Here is a 16,377-nt window from a genome sequence, read left to right as displayed (position 1 = left end):
ATAAAACTATTTTTAAATGCTTTATTTCTGAATGGCATATACAAAGTACTATATCATATGATAAATAACAATGAGTAATTCACTTATTTTAAGAAAGGATAATATTCAACACTGCCATAATTAAATTTCTGTTTTCGATTCTCCTTTCGTTTTGCGGCCATATCTAATAACTTCAGTACACTAGGCCTGTAAAAGAGAAAAGTAGAGAGATCTTCCAACTGTTATTTAATAAGTACCTTTTCTTAAAAAGGTAAATTACCTGTAAGGTGCAGGTAATAGTTCTTCATCTAATGTGCATACTAGATCCTTTGGATGAGGTGGAGTTTGTATATATACATTGGATCTAATAATATCTATGTCTCTCTTAAATTCATCACGAATATTGTGTAATGTTGATGGTGGAATATCAAAGCAAATAAGAAACTGACTAAAAATACATAACATAGCTATAATATTCAACTTTCGTTAACAATACGTTCCTAATATATAATCAATGTTAAATATACACAAAAATGATACTCAATTAACAGAAACAGATAACCTTACTGGGCTACTTTATAATGTTTTCCGTGACTCGACGCCTTCATGGGAAGTTCTTTTTCTCCCCAATTTTCAATTTTCCTAATAAAACCACCTGTTTCGAATATTGAATTTGTCACTCTCTTTAAAGTGGCTACACATTCTGGCTGTAAAGAAATATATTTAATTTACAACTACTTAAAAATGTTAAGCAACGAATGATAAATAAACAGCAGTTTATAGGTTAAGTGCATTTTATGTAAAAGGTTAACTGTACGAAGAATTCGAATTTATTACGGTACCTGTTTCATAACTCGTAATAATAGTGGCATTTCATAAGTCGGCATGTTTGCGAATTGATTTGGATTTTGAAGAAATTAAAAAAACCACATTTATAACACAATTCCCTGTTAGAAAGTTAAGTCAGAACAATCGTCCCAAAAGCAAATTTATGGGCACAGAAATGGTATTGGCAACATTCACTGCCTTCAGGCCAAGTTTGTAGTGAAAATAGTTCTCACTGCTGACATTAGATGGCAAATGGTTTAGCATACCATTGGCGCCATCGGTGGAAAAACGCCCAAGTTTTTGCTTTTTCCCTATCCTATACTCTGTGCCAAAATAGTAATTGTTTTGTACTGACGATAGTACACTTGATGTGAACTTAGCCAAGTAAATTGTTTTACAAAAGCAAGACCCAATTATCACATTGCACATTTGTTATCGAATACTATTCTTCGTAAATAAACAACAACAACTTTATAACCTTGTTACAAGTCTACATAAATACACTGTTCTCAATGTTAACAAACTTATAGGTTATGATATATTCAAATAAAAAATGTTTATAAGAAGAATGCTCTTTAATCTTACAACAAAATATAACGTTTCGTATTTAAACTTAATAAATCAACAACGAAATTTATATTCGCTTTGTGAAGAAAAGTATTGCCTCCCTTCGTTAATTTTAACGAATGTATCACAATATTCGAGTGACAGCCCGTTAAAATGCTGGAACTGCAATTTTACCTATAAATCCGATCTATTTTGCTCAAAGTGTAAAGTTTTACAAGAAGCGCCGGAAAATATAACTTATTTCGATATAATAGGCATTCCACAAAGTTATGATGTACAAATCAAAGAAATTCAAAAGAAATACAAGGAACTTCAAAAATTATTGCATCCTGATAAATTCAGTAATAAGTCTGAGGCAAGTATATGGAATACTATGGAAATATTTCTGTTCATATGAAGATTCATAATTTATTATTCTGTTTTCCATAGAAAGAGAAACAACTCTCTGAAAATTTATCATCATTGGTAAACAAAGCTTATAGTACATTATCTCATCCATTGAAAAGAGGGCTATATATGTTGAAATTAAATAACAGAACAATATCTGAAGAAACAGATAATATGAATGCAGAATTTTTAATGGAAATCATGGAAAAGAATGAGGAAATAGATGATGCATTAAATGATCATAAAAAACTTAAGAAATTGATGGACAAAAATGAGGCTATGTTAAATAATTTGTCGATGTAATACTTGCTCTTAATAAAAGAAAAGTAATGTATCGATTTATGTCATAAACTAATATGGATGTTCTTTTGTACAGGGAAATTTCTAATGCATTCAGGGAAAAAAATATGGAAAAAGCAGAAAATATTCTTATAAGAATGAAGTATTATGATAGCATACATACTAGAATAAAAAAGTTGAAACATGATTTAGGTATTGTAGAATGAATGTAAATGATTTCATAGTATATAAAACATTTGTGATTTAATTGTATGTCAATTTCAATGTATAAATATTTGTATTTAATATAAAAAGTGTGCTACTATTTAGCACTTTGTTACTTATAAATTATTTTAGAGTCTGTATTAATATATTAACATTCTATCTCACTGTAAAGTGTGACATGTAAAAGAAAGACAGCAGTATAAAATAATAACAAGGCTGACAAAATTGTCTTATTCCTGTTGATTATCTATTTTCCATTGTTCAATCCATTGGCATATTCTATTTACATTTTCCATAACTTCATTAATATTATTACTTGTCAGTTCATGAACAATTTCTTCTTTGTATGCTGACTTTGCCTCTTCCAAAATAGTTTGAAATATTTCACAGTCTATGTTATCTTCTAATTTTTTTCCTGTATAGCCTCGTTCTTTTAAACGATCATATAAAATTGTATTATTAGTCCTTAATACAAAAACAATGTCAAACCATCTCTCTGGGAAAAAGTCAGCTCCATGATAATCAACAATTTTTCCACCTTCACACATAAGATTTTCCATCTGATCTAGTAACTATAATTAAAAAATATATGGTTCTTAAATTAATCACAATTCTGGAATGTTTGGCAATAGAATTAGTTACCTTGTCTTCATCTAAAATAGGACACTGATATACTTCATCATATTCTTCTAAACATTTGTTTTCAATAGCAAACTTACTAACATCAATCCATTCTAATCCTGTTTTTTCAGATAAAAGGCCAGACATTAAACTTTTTCCTACTCCAGGTGTACCTGGGATTAAACACTTTTTCATGTAATCTGATATTGTTATTAAATGTATGATCTGAACATTGGTAATTGTTACTTCAATGGATCTGTATAATATTAAGTATCGCATTTACCTACTACTAAAATGTTCGGAGAATTTCTGTTCATGTTGATCATTTTCGAACAATTATACCTTGGTTCATAGAACTATTAGAATAAGTTAGTCACACATTGTAAACATTGTTAACAGATTTTTAGAGGTTAATTACAAAATTCGTGTAGTTCGTAACACGAGGCAGTGATGCAGCGTTGCCAACAAATACAGAACGATTGCTCCTGACGCAAGTTAAAAAAACCCCTAAATTTTATTTAAAACCCCCCAAAATGTTTTCTTTATTTATTTATTACAGTTTCTCATAAATAAAGATATTTAATTTAAAATTTAGTTGAAAATAAGTAAGTATCGTTATGTGTAAAAATATAATCAATAAAAAAAGATCGATTACTTAAAAAAAAATTGCAACTTGGGATTTGGAACCTGGTCATCGGCACAACATTCTACAATTTTGTCATGGACACTAGATTGATTAAAAATATTTAACATTATCTTATCGTATCTCAACTACAAAAAAATGATTACACGTCGGCAGATATTGTTCAAAATTATTTTATCAAAATCGTTTTACCTTCACTTGTAAAACTATAAATAAAAGCAACTGTCGGAGGTCTATATTTTTCTTCATACTTCATGGACATTGATGCAACGTAACACGTGTTGGGTCGAGTACGTTTATTTAAAGAGAGAGAAGACGTAGTAGTTTCACCAGAAACACGGAATTTTCGTCACTGATTCGTAAGGTCAATTTAACATTAGTATTAAATTTTTAAGTACATCGGGCGAAAGTACGGTTACAACAGAAGTGAAATATCATGATAAATAAATAATCACCAAAAATCCCAATTGTGGTATTTCAGGAACAATCGCTCACGGCACGACCTGGTACGACAAGAATGAGCTGGCATAATTCGTTGTACTCATTATTTCGAAACCATCGTTTCTCGATATTTAATATATTTTCCAACGGTGCCGTTTGCTTTGTTGCTGATTACTGATCAATTACTCCCAATGTAAACTAGATACCACTTCTGTTTCTCAACACGATTTACCTAACCTGCGTTATTATGATTTATAACCTAATTAATACCCATAACATATTGTTATCTAGTTTCATTATGAAATGAATTCAATCATTTTGAGTGTGTACATGTATATTAAGAATTTAATGCATCAAATCATCATGCATAATTTGATCAAAATATGCTTGTTTGAATGTTTGCATTAGCTTAGGCATTGAAAAAACAAACAAACAAGGTACTTGTAGATGATGTTGATAGATTAGATTAGACACAGATTTGGCTATGTAGAATGTGTGAAGACCCTTAAATATTATTTTATATTATTAAAATATTTAAAATGTAATTATAAATATTTGAATATATACAAATTGGAGATTCACTAACAATAGTTTTTCTGTTTAATTTCAGACGAAAATAATAGGGACAATTGGTACAAAATTTATATATACCAAAGACAAAACGAGATAGCATAGCAAAGGTTTCGCAAAATAAAAAGAAAGCACAATAGATCATAAAAGATTTAAGTATCGCAGCGGTGCAGAAGGGCTCTATGTGCTCCACATCAGCTTCAGCGAATGGTACTTTAGTTTTCAAAAATATTGTGTCAACGCATCAAAGGAGGAATTCAACTGCAAATTATAACCTTGGTATACGAAAGAGGCAAAATGCGCAACGAGATCACTGCAGCAGTACTATTCTTAGTACAGCTGATAGAAAAAAACGAAAAATTTAGTTCTGATCAATTGGAATGTTTCAAACGACGTTTGGTCGAATTACTGACGGAACGTTTTAAAAATCATTGGTTTCCTGATAAACCATTCAAAGGTCAAGGTTATCGTTGTATTCGTGTAAATGGTCATAATCGGAGGGATGCAACTTTGGAGAGTGCTGCTACAGCTGCTGGAGTTAAATACGAAGATCTGTCATTGCCAGTAGAATTAACACTTTGGGTTGATCCTAATGAGGTGTGCTGCCGATTTGGAGAAAGTAAAGGATCCTATTGCACACTTGCATCATTTGATGATAAAGAAAACACTGTACCAATTTTTCATGGAAGCGAGGAACGTGAAAATAAACAATCTGAGGGGCTGACTAAGATACAGGTTAATATGTGTTACATATATTTTAATTACGAATTATTACAGTAATAATTTTTGAAACTGTAAAAAAATTGAGCAAGTTGTGCAGGAAAGTTGGAGTAACAAAATCTGTTGTTTCTTTACAGAAATCCCCTTTGACCGCAAATGCAGAACAACAAAAATCGAAACCATTAAGCTCTGCTAATCAAAACCAACAGCATAGCAATAATGGTACAGGTAGGAGACGCAATTTGAACAGTCCTAGGCTACATATTAATAGAAATCGCACGTGGTTCGGTCACTCCTTCAGTATGGGTTATGGTCCTCACCCAATAAGTCATCCGTGGTATAACATTATGCCCCATCACTTTTTGGGTGGTCCATCACCACCTCCTTTTATGGGTCACCGTGGTAATAAGTGGATTCACCCACCCTCCTATCCTACAGGTCCTGCCCGTTTCCACCATTGGTCACCCAAAGCTGCTCTTAAAGTATAAACAAACCCTCTTTATGAAAATAGTTAAAAAATCTGTTCCTTCATATACAAAAGAAAAGTATAAAATTGTTTTGTCGATTAAAAAATTTTATATTTCTATCTAAAAATAAATAATATTAGTAAAATAATATTGTAATATGAATTGTATATTATTGTTTGCATTACACTCGTGAAAAATTGAATATTATCGTTTTTATATTAGGAACAGATTTATTAACGTTTCTGTGACGAAAATTATCCATTTTGTAATTACAAATGACCTTGTTCGAATTACGACTAAGGCTTACGATTTTTTATGATGAGAAATGTTGCATTATTACATGTTATATATAAATAATTAATTGGATGATAGATGTTTAATTCCGGATGCAAGGTTGCTTGTAAAATATTAGATTAGTGTGAATTTAACTAGAACGAATTAAGTCATTGATATGTGAGACATAAAAATGAATGTTATACCACTTGTGACACTTTTTCTGATTAATCCTCATAAAAAGGATTTAATAAATGATAGGTCGCACATATTTCAGAAGGGAGCAGTATTGATTTTAAGCGGGTTTCCAAAATTAAATACAATTGCTCATTAAATTGAACGTAATGAATTTTAATGCCTTCATAGGCGACCTCAGTTCATTAGTAAATATTTCATGTATCAAATTCTATAATGTAATAAAAAGAGAGAGTTTTGAATAACTTTTTCTTTGGTGTATATATAAAGTATATTCATAATGATTAGAGCTTCAAAATTTTCTTCACTTTTTAATATTGTTATAGTACAATACAGAGATATAAGAAATTTAGCCATGTAACCTGCTAATTTGTTGAGGTAATGATGTCCTACAACAATGTTGACAAACTATGTATATTTTGAAGTTCTAGTAACAGTGATTTGAAAATGATCTTTGACAAGTTCAAATCAACAACTTTTTTTTATTGTACATGTGTATTATTATATTGCGTTAACGAGTAGGAAAACGATATCTTATTTGATTTCACAAGTTTGTGGTGCAGAGAAATTTATAATATTGTTGCTTCAAAAAAGCACACTGTACCTATTACATAAACATACTGCCTCCATAGAAATTCTATAGCTAATCAATTATACTAGAATATTACTAAAAAGTGCATGAATTTCATGGTTAATGTGCAGTTACAAACTTTTTATTTTAATTATGCTCAACGTGAAGATAAATTAAGCTTATGTTTTCAAATGAAACTAATGAAATTTAGCATTTAAGAATATATATCATTGATGTTGGTAGTTCTATAGCACATTGGAGTTGAAACTTTAATTCTGTCATACTAATGCTAATGTCATGTACATTCAATTCTGTATATTGTAGACAATTTATAACACCACAGTAATTTATACTTACTTAAACTATTTCTTCTTGCTTTGTTAACACGTACGTACGCGCCTTATCTGTATTCGGGACTTAGATATGTCTGAAGGTTTCAGAAAACAAATAATACAAATATAGGTCTTCAATTGTCATTTTATATAATATTTGGAGTGTGGAAAGTTAATTTGTTAGTATTTTCATACGTCATTGTTTACTATATAAAAATATACTTTATATAAAAACATGTATCGCAATTAGCAATGAAACAGTTTTTTTTTTATTAATATATTTTAATAATTTCCATTACTTGTTTCCTGAATCTTTCACTCACGCAACACGAATGTTTTAGTATTGTTAGTGCCTAAAATGTGCAATTTCTTTAATTTATATAATAACATAGACTTACTCATAAAAGTAACTACCACTTTATATGCGTGAGAATTTAACGTGAGAGTTACTTTTAAGAATTACGTTCATGCAAGTATGTTATCGTTTCATTGGCGCGGAAAATATTAATTCTTATGAAAGATATATAGTATGCAGTATATTTTAATGACACATAACTAATTTATTTGGTTGAAATAGTTTAAGAATTTTTCAGTTAATGTTTCAGAGCATTAAAATTAACGACAATGTGACAAATTTTTATTAAATGGCATAAGTGTTACCACCTGTTAGATATATTTATACATATATAATGAGAATTTTACTATCTCTAATACAAATTGGAATATTGTTGTCACTAGATAAACTTAGTGTCTTTAGATAAATTTCTAAAACTATAACCAGCTACAACATAAATATTATTGAATGGACTGTATTAGAGAAAATTTTAATCAAAGATATAGAATAAATTTGCAATTTTCATGTTTCACGTTTAGAATTATTTAATGTATGCATGAAACTTGCTCTATTATATATAATTTTTGTGTTCAATTTGTTGAAACTTATTCAGGAGTCATTTTGTTATAAAAGATATGAAAATTCTATATGAATATAGATATTATAGTGTATATGTAGAATTAAGCAATGTTGCATTCGGACATATTCTTTTATTAATAAATATGATGCTCAACATTTGAAATGTTCCAAACTTTTTAATTGTGTTCATATATAAAAAAAGAAAGAAATGTTTTATGCTCCATATAATAACATTTTCACACAATCGAAAATGTTCAGGAACAATTTTTTTATAAGGAATCTATATTCGAATATCATGTGATAAAGTACATAGTATTTAATGAACCTCTGCATACTTGATGAACAAAATTACATAAAACTTCAGACAAAAAATATATTCTCTTTTATACAAAACATTCTTTTATACCTGTAATTTCTTAAATACGATAGATAGATGTTAAAATTTATAAGTGAATATAGTGCTTCGGTGCGGGAAATTAGCGTTTTTTACATAATTTTTAAAAATTATAGAAACAAGTTTAGATAATATTCAAGGAGAAATTAAGATTTTAATTTTCAATTTAAGTGTAGTTTTTTTTTCTTTTTTATGACCAATATGTAGTCAAAATTTTAATATTTCATTATTGTACATTCTCTTGTTATGATTGTACTTTACAGTGATGTAAAAGAACAATTTATGAAAAGAAAAGCAAATTTGTATTGGGGAAAATTTCATAGTACATTATCTTAATGTTTGGATCATTTCGATTGTAGGGTAAGGCACTATATAAGCGTATACATATATTCTACCACTGCTGTGTCATATGTTATAAGAATATTTCATGCATAGTTATGCAATGATGACTATAATCCTGTTCTACAACCATACTGATCTTCGCATTTTTTCATAACTTCAAATATATATCTCTGTTCAGTACTTTGTTTCGTGTTATCCAATAAAAGATATATTACACATTCAAGCAAAATACTTATAAGTTATTATTGTAATTGTACGACCTCTTTACTTTTAGTATTATAATCAAAATTTATGAATTTACTAGTAATAATACAAGTATAAATCAAATTTTAACGCATATTAGGAGAATTCATACCTGTACTATAAATCAAAGAAGTCTTAATAAAACCATATTATTGGTTAATGATTATTAATTCATTTTTAAAATATATATATATTTTTTATTCGATGAATTTGATTATTATCGCGTATAAGTAACGGAACTCAATTGTACACACACACACATGTTGTTTGTAGTTACGTATATAAATCTTTTAAATTATATGAAATAGAAATGCGAATAGAATATTTCATGTATTAATGTTCGATAGTTTACATCTTTACATAGAGGTATTTAGAAGTAAAACTATTCGAAAGTTCGAGTAGCAACTTCTCCGCAATTCATTCTCATTAATCGCGATTTATGTTTATTTTAAGTTTCAAATCATTCGATGTATTTCCTTGTAAATGAAACACAATCTTATAAAGTAAACAATTTCCTGAGTATTAAATACACATTGCGAACTTATAATTATCGTTGTATTAACATCATTAACAGTTTTATGATTACAAACATAATGTATGGGATATAACACATACTTAATAAATATTTCTGCAAATCAAGATCTATCAATTTGTCTTCAATTTATTTTATCCTCGACTCTTATTTTGAAAATTGAGATTAATATTAAATTTAAACTATGGTGTTTATAGAAAGAATTTATTTAAGTTTTGTATTCTTGCTTTACTAATTGGAAGCTTCTGAAATTAGGTTCCTGTTGCGGTTATTTTTGTTTAATCGTCTTCATTGTTTATGTTACTACACTGTTTTACGTTCGATAGATTTATAAACAATTTTATTTACCTAGACACGACCGATAATTAAAAGTTTGTGTCGCCTTCTATCATTTTTGCCGCGGAAAGCTAACAGATAACATGAGAACACGTCGATGTCCAATACGAGTTGCAGTCATTTTTCATTGGTCATGCTCGAGTACTGTATTAAGTACGATTTTCATTATCATATATAGTATATAGTATATGAACATTTATGTTCAAACTCTTTTTTCTTACTCGACAAATGTTTTTTTTTTCTCTTGGCGTGAATTTATGACACATCGAGGAAAATCGTGAAAGCTGTATACCACGACCTCGGTAGTAGATAAAAACGTCTGGTATGCAACTAGAACGTTGACGACCGAGTGTTGGACGAGTTAGATGTGTGGCAAACGACAGGGAAATTTGCAATTTGTCGTTTCATAGGTTTTTATCGCATACAATATAAAATTTTTATCGTAAACGTTATCGCGTACATTGTCCTTGTTGTTGGCAATGCTATGAGAAAATAAATTGCGCCGAAACGTGCACAAACAGTCCATATTTCTATACAAAGCGAACGATAGGGTTATGAGGCTCCAATTTCGAAGTCTCGCTATTCGTAAATATTTTTTCAGTGTTTTCAATATAATTTCTATACTACGCGATGGCTGAAAAATGTAAGGTATGTAAGTGCATCAAGATTGTACGCTTATCATGCGGAAAAAAGCTTTGCGTTCAAATAAAAAAGTTAGAATATAAAAAATTGAGAAATAAAAAGTAAGAGTAGTTTATTTCATGGAATTTAGCGAAGTTTAATCCGCTGATAAAATAAAAGACGTTAGCTGCAAGTTAATGCATCGATGTTAATACATTGTCGCAATAATTTTAATCTTTAACCTCTCCAATTGACTGTAATTGCATCTTTTACCATATGTGAAAGTTACTTATTGTAGATGCATTTTTATTTTAGGTATGTGGGTGTACGTGCACAAACTGCACTCAAAAAGATCAACAGCACAATGACATGCATCTGCATGTAGAAATAGAAAATTTGCGCCAACATTTGATGGAAAGGGATAATCACATTGCGACAATGGAGACACAGTTTTTGAATGAGGCTGATAAATTTCCAAATGGAGAATTGGCTTCAATGAAGGAGGAACTTTTAATTTGGCAAGATAAATATTCAAGATTACACGAGGCTCATAAACGCATTCAGAAAGTAAATCAAAATCTTGAGGATAAATTATTGAGGATTGTAGATAAATGTGAAACAGAGAAAAGTGCATTCACCAAGGATATCGCGACTTTATCCCACAGATTGGCTGATGCAAATTATACGATACATCGTTTGACACAAGATAATGTATGTTCAAAGTATAAACATACATAAATTTTCTCAAATTGAATCATAGATAAATAATAATTTATGAACATATTTTACAAAGAATATTTTTTATTTCAGGAAAAGTATAGAAACGATGTAAATTTGGCAATACAACTTCTTCAGTGTAAACCTTCCAACTTTGTTGGTCAAAAATATGATACTGTAAGTAGTTGTATGTATAATATGCTGTATTTATTCCTGTTATTTGTATGATAAAAATTGTTCCAATAGTAGCTATTGTTTTTCTAGTTACCTACCGAAGTACAGGCAAAAGTTAGAACATATGTTGCACAAAAGAAACGAACAAATGATGCTCCTCCTGATGTCAAAAGTATTACAGTGCCAATTTCAACGTTTCCTCCAACAGCAATGGTATATAATGTAACTAAGCCTATGCTTGACAAACATAGTGACGATGACAGCGACGAATCAAAGCCGCCGGTAGATGTTGTTTCAGCCGCAATAATGGCCAAAGTTTTGGAAGACCGGGAGAAAGAACGGATATTCTCCAAGCATTGTGATACGTGTACTTGTCATAGGAGCATTTTGATGGTCGACGGTGAAACTCAAACTAACGGGCAAGATGTTTTTTCTTGTAACGAATGTGCTACCAAGTATGCAGAAAATACAGAAAAATGTTCGGATAATATGAAAAGTACCGATAAAACTTACCAAAATAAAGAAAGTCAAAATTCTATGTTACACGTGGCTTACCACGAGGTGAATGAAAATGTTAGTAACAATAAAATGCAATATCAAAACAATTGTACAAAGACTACTAGCAGTCAACATTTATGCACAAAAGATAAGTTTTTAACTAGAAACGGTAAAGTCTTGGAGAGCGTGAAGGAAGATGTTCGTGTTAGTGTCAATACGAAAGCTAATTTAAATAAAAAAAACTCTTTGCGTCGTAGTGATATGCAAATTCAAAGCGCTTTTCAAAATCAGAGCGCAAACATGACGAAACACGTAACTTCTCAAAATATTGGTAACACGTGTATGAATAGCAAAACGAATGCTGATAAGGGAAAACAGGTGAAACCGTATAAAAAATGCGAATCACAAATCGATAATACATTGAATCCAAATCACTGGAATACATTGGAGAAGAAGTCCTCTAACCATAGTCATATAGTTCCTGAAAATTCTAACAGTTACTTTGATGGAAAAGAACAGAGTCCAATTGATATTATTAATGATAGACTGTGGAAAAACGAATGGACGAAATTAAAATTGCAAGCTAATAAAGACACTAAAATAATAGATAAAGTCTGCGGGGATATCGAAATTGACATTATCAACGATAGGGTGTGGAAGAACGATAGATCAGCAGAGGAAACTCACCTCCCAGCACAATTAACTTTTATAGAAGTAAAAAACATAGATAACAATTCAAACCAAAATGATTCCGGACTAATGGAAGTGGCGACTAGTCCAAGTTTTAGTAGCGATAGTATAGTAATTTCAACTTCCGATCCTTCTAGCAGTTCTAGCGATGTTGTTCGCTCACTTAGCGGAACGAATTTGCACAACGTTGGTAATTCAAAATCCAGTAGCCAAAATCGAATAACTGGTCCGAGAAATTGTCTCGTGAGAGTCACGCCTGGATCGAAAAATATTCTTTTAGATAATGCTGGCCATTATAAAACTGTATTATACACTAGTGGAAATAACAAACCAAATACTGCTTTAGTTCACTCGAAAAAATTATCGCGATCCGGATCCGAAAGATCAGTTTCGACCAGTAGCGAGGAAAGCTGTCCGATCTTGCTACACGACAATAATCAATTACAAAGAGTAGCCGAATGGGTTCAGTCATCGGTGCACATGGATAATTCTGTGTCGAATTACACGAAATTAAAGCCTAATGAAAATATAATGAACCAGAGGTCGTTAATGTATTTGAATGAGCAACAAATGAAGTCGAAACTGTTCGTAGACGCTCGAAGATTGCATGATAATACTCAAGAAAAAAAGTGCGGGGATTTAATAGTACACGTTCACAACCTTGGCGAGGGAAATTTAAATAACGATGTAAATAATTTTCCAACAAATGTAAATAACGTTGAACCAGACAAGGAAAAAGATTTAATATCTTTCGATGTTCCGAACGAGGAGGAGAAGGACGTGCCCAAAGCTTCCAACAAAATTGACATCACCGATATCGATTACGAAGTAAAAATCACTAAAGAAATGGAAGAAACTTACCTAAAACTTGCCGCAAGTTTAGATCATGTCACGTTAGACTTACCACGTACGAATAGCGCGGACTTAACGATTGAAAAGTATAGAAAAGATCATAGGAAACTTCAAAGGAGCCTTGAGAAGGCGGGATCAAAAATGTAAAGTATTACGGCAAATATTTCAGAAGATTATTAGTACTATCACAGCAGGGAGTTCCTTTAAAGATAACAGAGCGTTATTTTTTGTAACTATATGAAACTAAGGCTGTACCAAGATCAGTAGCTTAGGAGAAAACATTCTATACACCACTGCAGACATAGGATTATATTTATTTAATTTGTATAGTTATTGTTAGCGTTGCAGCTTTATTGCCTGGTGGATGAGATTCGGTTGTGCGGCAGTCGCGGAATGTTGTTGGTATGTAATTATTTAGTGATTACAATATCAATTCTCTTATAGCTAATATGTCTAATCTAATTGAAAACAAATCTCGAGATTAATTAAATATTTATTAAATTCTTTGAATGTTGAAACGATGAGGAGCTATTTAACAAATGATACGAGAGATACTAGTTATTTTATTTTCATTTTTTCGATCCTTCATAGTTTTTGTCGAACCATTTCTATATCGAAAAATAACCCAATTAAATTAGACGACGAAACTTTTATTCTTGTTACTGCGATTAAATATTATAGAACGAATTGCGTTCGCGTGTATTGAAATGTGACAATATTTAAGATTCGTTGTCGAATGTTAATAGTTATGTTCGCGATACATTAGTGCGTGCTACTTCCAATCAGTGATGGGCAGAATTTTATTCGAATAATCTATTCAATGATACAGTTGTTCATTTAACGTGAAAGATAATCTGATTTTGTAACTTAGATTGTAATTTTTTTCAGACAAATAGCGAAGCAAAACTTGTTTTATTCATTATACGAGTTTTTTTTTTTATATAAATAAGAATTTTGTCCATCTCTGCTTCCAATTAGGGCAACGCCGTAAAGTGTTAGCGTTGCAAAACAAGATTCTTCGAACTGATTTAATACGAGGAACACTGATAACTGTATCGAGACAGCGTTAACGCGTAAAATTCAAAATTTTATTTAACGGTTGTCGCAGACGTAGCGATAGAACGGATAATATATATTTTCCTTGCGTGCTCGAGCAGATATGGCAAAATATAGCGGTGACAATATTAATAGTTCATATAATTATTAAGGTGTATCTGTGGAACAACGTTTCAAGGAACTTGGTCGCGTACGCGCAAAGCAGAATATTTATGAGAAACGCTCGTTCTCCACCGAGAAATGTCTACAATAAAAATTACTATCGTGCAAAGATCATTATCTGTGTTAAAGAATACTTACGGTACCAAAGTTGAAAGCAATCGTTGCAAAGTTAATACGTTTAGTACTTATTTAATGGTCCGCTTTAATCGATGTATCATAGTATAATTATCGTTCACTTTCATTTGCATGTTTCCTTACACACGAAGAGAAGATAAAAAAAAAATGTACTTAGGTGGATCTTCGCCTCATTTTCGATTAGTCGGTCTAAACTGCTGGATTATACCGTGGCTGATTCTTTCGTTACAGAAAGTGTATACTAATAGGAAGGGATTGAAGGTTACAGATTTTACGTCTACAATCAAAATTCGGGATTAATTTATTTAATTACAGTAATTCCCGTTTTCAAATGATAAAATCGGGACAGTTGTTTAACTTGAAAGTGGGATAGGTAGCAGTGTTTAGCTCGAGTTGAGGCTCAACCTTTCATGAACCGTCCGATTAGGAAAGTGAAAACGAGAGAGATACATTCTCTTTGGTGATTGAAACTTGATGATTCTCGTTCTGAATAGATATAAATAGCGACGAGATGATTTTTGTACTTGAGTTTAGTATATAAAGTATCACTTGAAAGCGGAAATTACTGATTGACGTAGTAAATCTATTTCGTCATAATTTTTTAAATAACTTCATTTGAGGCAAGACATATTTTTTAATCGATCGGTACATTACTTGGATAGTGATTCTTTGAGCGTTGTAATAGGTTCTTGAAAGGGGTAAATCAGTGCTGTCCCCTGTCTATATGCCATATTACATTTGTATAAACAATAATACAATGCCATCAACACTCCAGTACGATGATGTTACTGGAATAGGAATAGAGGAATTTGACACAGAGTTGGGCATATTTTTACCAAGATAACGTTTAACGTTCTATATAAATAAACTTTCCTTTATTTGACAGACGGACAATGCGTATAACTATTATTTAGATAATTGAACTCAATACAATTCTATATAATTACCCAACTAAACAGTTTGGGTTAATAACCATGTCCTTCTCGAAGTCGGTTAATTATCCGAATAAAATAGTGGAATATTTATCTAGATAAAAATTTGTTGGAAGTTATTCGAGTGATGCTTAACTCTGGTCGGACAGCACTGTGCTGAATAAACTTGCTGATCTTGGAGTTTCTTTTATCAACAACTTTTCTGACCCTGCAATAATCCATTTCGATGATTGCTGGAAAGGGTGCAAAACAATCGTTGCCCTCTGAGTTTGGATTCATGCAATAGAAAAGCTCTGTGTTACGTGGATATCACGGTGACGCAGCGATCGAACAAGGACGCGTGTTTTAATTAAAAGTAATCATCGTTAAAAAAGTAACCAAATGAAATTAATTAAAGGTAACTGTCGTTTCGAAGATAATGTTCGAGCCGTACGTGTAAATACATATTATATACGCATATGCATATACAAGGATGAATAGCTGATCGCTCGAGATATAAGCGTATGCGAATGTTCTCTTGCGTTCAAGACGAAGGACGAAGGTTGGAAAGATGGCGTAATTTTGGGCTGTTTATATACATATATGCGAAACAATTGGAAGACTCTGGTGCAAGAATTGGTCATCGCCATCTTTTAATAATTTCTTTCTTGCGCCACAGGCTTCAATTATCTCTCAGTTTCCA

General features: G+C 31.1%; 5 protein-coding genes across 8 annotated transcripts; 3 read left to right on the top strand and 2 right to left on the bottom strand.

Moving 5' to 3' along the window:
- Positions 1–5: 5 nt before the first annotated feature.
- On the bottom strand, positions 6–1,000 carry LOC128891393 (probable 28S ribosomal protein S6, mitochondrial). The gene is made up of 4 exons (XM_054150845.1): positions 822–1,000; positions 547–686; positions 260–427; positions 6–186 (listed from the first exon to the last, which is right to left on the bottom strand). The coding sequence occupies exons 1-4, from the start codon at positions 864–866 to the stop codon at positions 84–86; spliced, it is 456 nt and encodes a 151-aa protein (XP_054006820.1). The 5' UTR covers positions 867–1,000; the 3' UTR covers positions 6–83.
- Positions 1,001–1,020: 20 nt separating this feature from the next.
- Positions 1,021–2,271, top strand: LOC128891377 (iron-sulfur cluster co-chaperone protein HscB). Its single transcript, XM_054150826.1, has 4 exons — positions 1,021–1,143; positions 1,193–1,729; positions 1,804–2,060; positions 2,138–2,271. The coding sequence occupies exons 2-4, from the start codon at positions 1,361–1,363 to the stop codon at positions 2,265–2,267; spliced, it is 756 nt and encodes a 251-aa protein (XP_054006801.1). The 5' UTR covers positions 1,021–1,143; positions 1,193–1,360; the 3' UTR covers positions 2,268–2,271.
- A 44-nt stretch (positions 2,272–2,315) lies between these two features.
- On the bottom strand, positions 2,316–3,360 carry LOC128891388 (adenylate kinase isoenzyme 6). Of its 2 annotated transcripts, none has more exons than XM_054150836.1 (3): positions 3,170–3,360; positions 2,908–3,059; positions 2,316–2,837 (listed from the first exon to the last, which is right to left on the bottom strand). In XM_054150836.1, the coding sequence occupies exons 1-3, from the start codon at positions 3,210–3,212 to the stop codon at positions 2,496–2,498; spliced, it is 537 nt and encodes a 178-aa protein (XP_054006811.1). In that variant the 5' UTR covers positions 3,213–3,360; the 3' UTR covers positions 2,316–2,495. The 2 variants fall into 2 exon arrangements, with proteins under 2 accessions (XP_054006811.1, XP_054006812.1); XM_054150837.1 differs by having other exon boundaries at positions 3,174–3,307.
- Positions 3,361–3,773: 413 nt separating this feature from the next.
- Positions 3,774–8,978, top strand: LOC128891375 (maternal B9.10 protein-like). 3 transcript variants are annotated; one of them, XM_054150820.1, is made up of 3 exons: positions 3,774–3,893; positions 4,581–5,275; positions 5,398–8,978. In XM_054150820.1, the coding sequence occupies exons 2-3, from the start codon at positions 4,838–4,840 to the stop codon at positions 5,746–5,748; spliced, it is 789 nt and encodes a 262-aa protein (XP_054006795.1). In that variant the 5' UTR covers positions 3,774–3,893; positions 4,581–4,837; the 3' UTR covers positions 5,749–8,978. The 3 variants fall into 3 exon arrangements, with proteins under 3 accessions (XP_054006795.1, XP_054006796.1, XP_054006797.1); XM_054150821.1 differs by having other exon boundaries at positions 3,790–3,888; XM_054150822.1 differs by lacking the exon at positions 3,774–3,893 and adding an exon at positions 3,894–4,035.
- A 1,067-nt stretch (positions 8,979–10,045) lies between these two features.
- Positions 10,046–15,401, top strand: LOC128891344 (probable cyclin-dependent serine/threonine-protein kinase DDB_G0292550). The gene is made up of 4 exons (XM_054150762.1): positions 10,046–10,506; positions 10,795–11,190; positions 11,290–11,373; positions 11,461–15,401. The coding sequence occupies exons 1-4, from the start codon at positions 10,489–10,491 to the stop codon at positions 13,555–13,557; spliced, it is 2,595 nt and encodes an 864-aa protein (XP_054006737.1). The 5' UTR covers positions 10,046–10,488; the 3' UTR covers positions 13,558–15,401.
- Positions 15,402–16,377: the final 976 nt, after the last annotated feature.

This window comes from Hylaeus anthracinus, unplaced genomic scaffold (genome assembly GCF_026225885.1).
Source record: "Hylaeus anthracinus isolate JK02 unplaced genomic scaffold, UHH_iyHylAnth1.0_haploid 12001, whole genome shotgun sequence".
Classification (NCBI taxonomy): domain Eukaryota; kingdom Metazoa; phylum Arthropoda; class Insecta; order Hymenoptera; family Colletidae; genus Hylaeus; species Hylaeus anthracinus.
This window is presented reverse-complemented; position numbering and strand designations above follow the sequence as displayed.